General features: G+C 34.5%; 1 protein-coding gene across 1 annotated transcript in view; it reads right to left on the bottom strand.

The window, feature by feature from the left end:
• The window catches only part of LOC106471131 (RGM domain family member B-like), a 17450-nt gene that overhangs the window by 5240 nt on the left and 7276 nt on the right, over window positions 1-4934 (bottom strand). Inside the window, exon 2 of the mRNA XM_013931719.2 lies at window positions 4153-4661. Within this exon, the coding sequence (XP_013787173.2) occupies window positions 4153-4661 (509 nt within the window). The remainder of the gene's footprint in view (window positions 1-4152; window positions 4662-4934) is intronic.

The following is a 4934-nucleotide window of genomic DNA, read 5'->3' as shown; positions in this document are numbered from 1 at the left end:
TAGCAAGCTAGATGGGCATTAAAACGTCTATTAAATGTATATATAGTATTCTATTAAGAAGAATATTATATACTTTTGTAAAACTCTTTACCATCACATTATGAACATCCCCTGATTGACGGGTTTCCACCAGGCCATGCCATATTTTCTTTGTTTATTTCGAATTTTCGCGCAAAAATTCAAAAGGGTTGTCTGTGCTAGCAGTTCCAAATTTTAAACTGGTAGATGTCTCTTGTTTCTTTTTTGAATTTCGCGCAAAGCTACACGAGGGCTATCTACGCTAGCCGTCCTTAATTTAGCAGTGTAAGACTAGAGGGAAGGTAGCTAGTTATCACCACCCACAGCCAACTCTTGGGCTACTCTTTTACCAACGAATAGTGGGATTGACCGTCACATTATAACGCCCCCACGGCTGAAAGGGCGAGCATATTTGGTGTGAGAGGGATTCGAACCCGCGACCCGCAGATTGCGAGTCGAGTGCCTTAACCACCAGGCCATGCCGGGCCTAAACTGGTAGACTAGAGGAAGGCAACTAGTCAACAGTACCCACCGCTAACTTTAACCGAATAGCGGGATTTAATCACTTTTATAACCCACTTATGGCATCAAAGCGAGGAGCGCCATTTCTTTATTTTTTTGGCAACGGGACGAGAATTATTGACCCTCAGATTTACTGTTTAGTACGTGAAGCACTAGGCTACGTCTGGCCTAAATGCCTTTTAGTAAAGCATGTGAAACTACAATATGAAAATTTTTATCGGTATAAATTTTAAGGAGTTAACTTGCAAGCAGTAATTTTAAATCTAAAATTGAGAAATTCATCCACAAGTTATATTTTGTATACTTGTTTTTGGCATGCAGTACGTTTTTCTGTGTTACGTTATAATGTGAATGGACTTACCATTCTATTCTGTTAATTATACCGTTACAATAATTGTATGTTTAATTCACTTGTGAAATTATATTATTACTCTTTTCCCTCTTCTTTCCACGACTGACTACTCGGTGGTATTCGATATCTTTAGACTTTTTGCAGTGTTTTAATCTAACTTTATATAACTTCGTGCTACAAAATAAAAGCACAGTTTTTGTTTAGTCATTTATAAGTACGTTATATCAATTCTCAACTAAACAATTCTCTTACATAAAGTACTGTATAAAAAGTTCCGTTAAAATAAAAGATGATACTACAGATAACCCACTACTATAAATGATAATGTTACTATTGTTATAAACAACATATATTACAGTTCGATTATTTGTTTTTTTTTCCACGCAAGTAGTTTGTTGAATTTTAAAGCAAAGTGACCCAGAAAAACTCAAACGATGTTTCAAACCCCAATAATGCCAATTGGAAAAGTAAAAGAAGCATACGATTCGTCTTGGATTTTTTTGTTTCACTAAAGCTTGCAATAATTTTATCATTTCTTCTATCATATCAAATAAATGTAAAATTCGCCGTACGAATTACATGCGATATTCTAAGTTAATAGCAGTTGGTATAAATGCCATATCAGTGATTCTCAAACTGTGGTACGTCCCACTGGCGGTATGAACAGCACGCAAACAAAATTAATATAAAAAGTATAAAAGCTGCAAAGGCTTCATTGATCTTTCTTCCCATCTAATTTACAATAATCACAACATACATTCTTCAAGTTGATTGTGCCAGAAAAACAATTACACCCTTCCCAGCGATGGGTAAGTGTTAAGGGCATTAATTTTTACTAGTTTTTTCTCTTATTTTTAATAAGGCCTGGGTTTGTACTTCAAAAAAAAAAAAAGGTTTCAACAGAAAATGGCACTCGAGCCTGGAGATATCGAGAACAATTGCACTAAATGAAAGATCGACCTTGCAATAATTCCATCTTAAGCCTAACCGCAAATTTTATGTGTACCTGTGCCTAATTACAAAGATCGGAGTTAAATATGCGCAATATTACACTCTAGAAAGCAAATTATACCATTTACAAATGTTTATTTTCTCGGTATTTCTATTATATGACCTTGGCGTGACCTCATAGACGAAACTGAATGGCAGATAATACTAAGTGATCATATTAATATCTTAATTAGGAGGTTTGATATTTTACTATACACGACCATTCACTTTAAATTAACCTTGTCAGCGTCATTTTTATCTAGCAATTAAGCTAACCATTTAAATACCGTATTAAAATTTGGTTTTGTCATTTTAGTTATCGACAGCAGCTAATTAGTTTTTTGAAAACTAATGAAAACAGACTTGTTCCTCAAATTCTGGTTAAATATAATAACATTTAACGTAAACTATGTCAAGGGCCAGAACTGTTTCCGTATTTCAAAAATATAAAATTGTTTTAGAACTAAGCCTTAATCGTAAAAACAAACGTGTATTCAACGCTAGTTGCTTAGTTTCTTGAGAAGCGCGCTGGAAAACATAAAATTAAAAGATCAAGCGTTTCATAAATCATTTCAGTTTTTGTGGTTTACAATTAATTCAGCTACTTTGATAGAAACCTGTTAGTAATTTGTTTCACTTTTTTTTTTCCATTTTCCCCGTCAAATATGCGAGTTTTTTTGTAAGCAATTTTAATTTGCAACAATCAGTGCACATAAACAACAATAAAAAAAGGTAAAATCCTTGACGAAAGTCTTGTTTGTTCGTGGTAAAAATACCCTGCTTTGCAATGTCTGTCTGTCGTTTGAGTTCCGTAGTTAACACGTTGGGTTGAAAATTAACCTCGAAAAGTAGGCACATCTGGCAGACTTTACTGTATGAAACGGGTCGGGGGACAAAGAAGATGTAGGTGCAGGTACTGAAGAGGAGCTTAAAACCTTGTAAACCAGTAAAGCGTAGGCGCAATAATCGGTGAAGCGTATCCACAGCAATAACCCACACGAAAAACAGATTTACTTAATAAAACACGTATCCAAACAATTATAAGGATTTGTCTAGCAATGCTATTTTTATAACCTAGCGCCTGAAGAACTGCGATTCCTTATTAAACACTCGGTTTGAGTTTCTAGTTTTGTTCGTATATGTACGTTAAAAATCCCACGTGTTATGCATGTTTCTATGTAACTTAACAGGGCCGTCGGATGGGGGGGCATCTGAGACATTTTGCCTCCCAAATTCCCCCCAAAAACTCAGATGAAAAACAGTGAATGGGAATCATAAAAGCCACCCCCCGTCTTGATAACTGGCATTTAGTGGGGGTACTAATTCAGAGGTACTTTTACCTTAAATATTATTAACAAAATGGCCCTTGTGGAAAGGAACTCCATATTTAACTCCACCCTAAACTCTGGATGGCCAGTGACTTAATAACTACAGTAGCTATTATAAATACCACTAGTTATACGTTTTAAATAAAAGTCTAGATAAAATATACTTTTGTAACTGAGAATTACAGTAGCCAACTCAAATACTTAAAGTGAACCAAAATATTAATCATTGCTTTCATTATTCTAAATACATAAAAAGTATAAAAGAACCTAATTTAATAAATTTAGAAATAGAATTGTCACAAAAAACGACTATACTTTGAACCAAGTGGTTACTAAAATCAGCATTATATAATAATACAAGTACAACAGTTAATAATCTAGATGTAGACAAAAACATACAGTAGTTAAGACATATGGTCCTAGCAAGTTAACCACTTTAATATAGCCAAGAACAAAATACAGTCATAACTAATTCTGCTGGTGAAAACTTGGGTCACTGTGCATCTCTTAGTAATGTTCAAAGCCTACTGAAGTGATTGAGTAGTTCAAGAACTTTTTAATGAATTCCATTCTTCAGCACCTGACAATTACTTATATATTGGTGAGTGAGTAAAGAAACTTTGGAACTTCAATGAAACATCTCAAGATATTGCCCATAATGCCTCAAATGAACAATAAATTTCCTCAGTCATGCACCAATTTAAAACTTTTAACAATAAAAGTATTTGTCATTCTTACCTAAATTATGACCAAAATTTACAAAGATCCTCTAATACCCAATAGTTGGTAATTAAACAATCAGCTCTTTTCTTTCCAACTTCCTATTTTGTTTAGCTTTAATATCCACAAAAACTATTCCTGTAAATAATCTTTGAAATATCTCAATGTCATACCTAAGTGTTGTTAATATTTTTGTCAAAAAAAAAAACATTTGCTGCTTACCTTTGTAGTACCTGTTGCTTTAGATTCTGGAGAAACTTGTTTGTTAGTTACTTGAACTGCTATATATGGATTGTCGATCAACGGCCAAGCTCCTAATGTTCTGCACGTCTGAAATTCATCATAAAAAGTTCGAAGATGTGGATCCCCAAACAGTCCACAATGACTAAACTTTACTGGACCAGAGTGACTGCTTCTGAACTTACATTTTGAAGGGACCAACAGTTTTGGCTTCAAGGGTTGTTTCTGTGGATGCTCTGGCATTTCTTTTGCAGTGATAATAGTGCAGTTTTTTTTGTCTAACCACTGCATTACCAGTGTGTATATTGAATGGTAACTTAGATCACCACGACAACTGCGGGCTGTGGCCCTGATGCAATCAGCATAACTACGTAAAACTGTACAATAGTGGTAGCGCGAATAACTTAGATCTTCTAAGGGTAAGTCTGTCTGAGCCTGGATGGCACGTCTAAACTGGATCGAACACAACTCAACCCTACAAGAGGAGGCAGCTGGAAAAGATGTAATAGGTCCTCAAATATGACATACACAATTCACAGGCTGTAACTGGTGTTTGTATCATAAAGTTTCATAATATAAAGTTATCTAACAACCTAATCTTGATCTACAAGCCAAGTTTGTGAAATTATGCCCATTACTTGCTCTGTAAATCCAAGGATATTATAAAAGAAAACAGTTATATACGATGACATTAATGATAAATACATTAATAAAGTATCTGGTATGTCCTTCTGTACTTAACCTAACAATTTCTTTTAAAAGGG

This window comes from Limulus polyphemus, unplaced genomic scaffold (genome assembly GCF_000517525.1).
Source record: "Limulus polyphemus unplaced genomic scaffold, Limulus_polyphemus-2.1.2 Scaffold4426, whole genome shotgun sequence".
Classification (NCBI taxonomy): Eukaryota; Metazoa; Arthropoda; class Merostomata; order Xiphosura; family Limulidae; genus Limulus; species Limulus polyphemus.
Note: the sequence above shows the minus strand (reverse complement) of the source record. Positions and strands in the feature narration are given on the sequence as shown.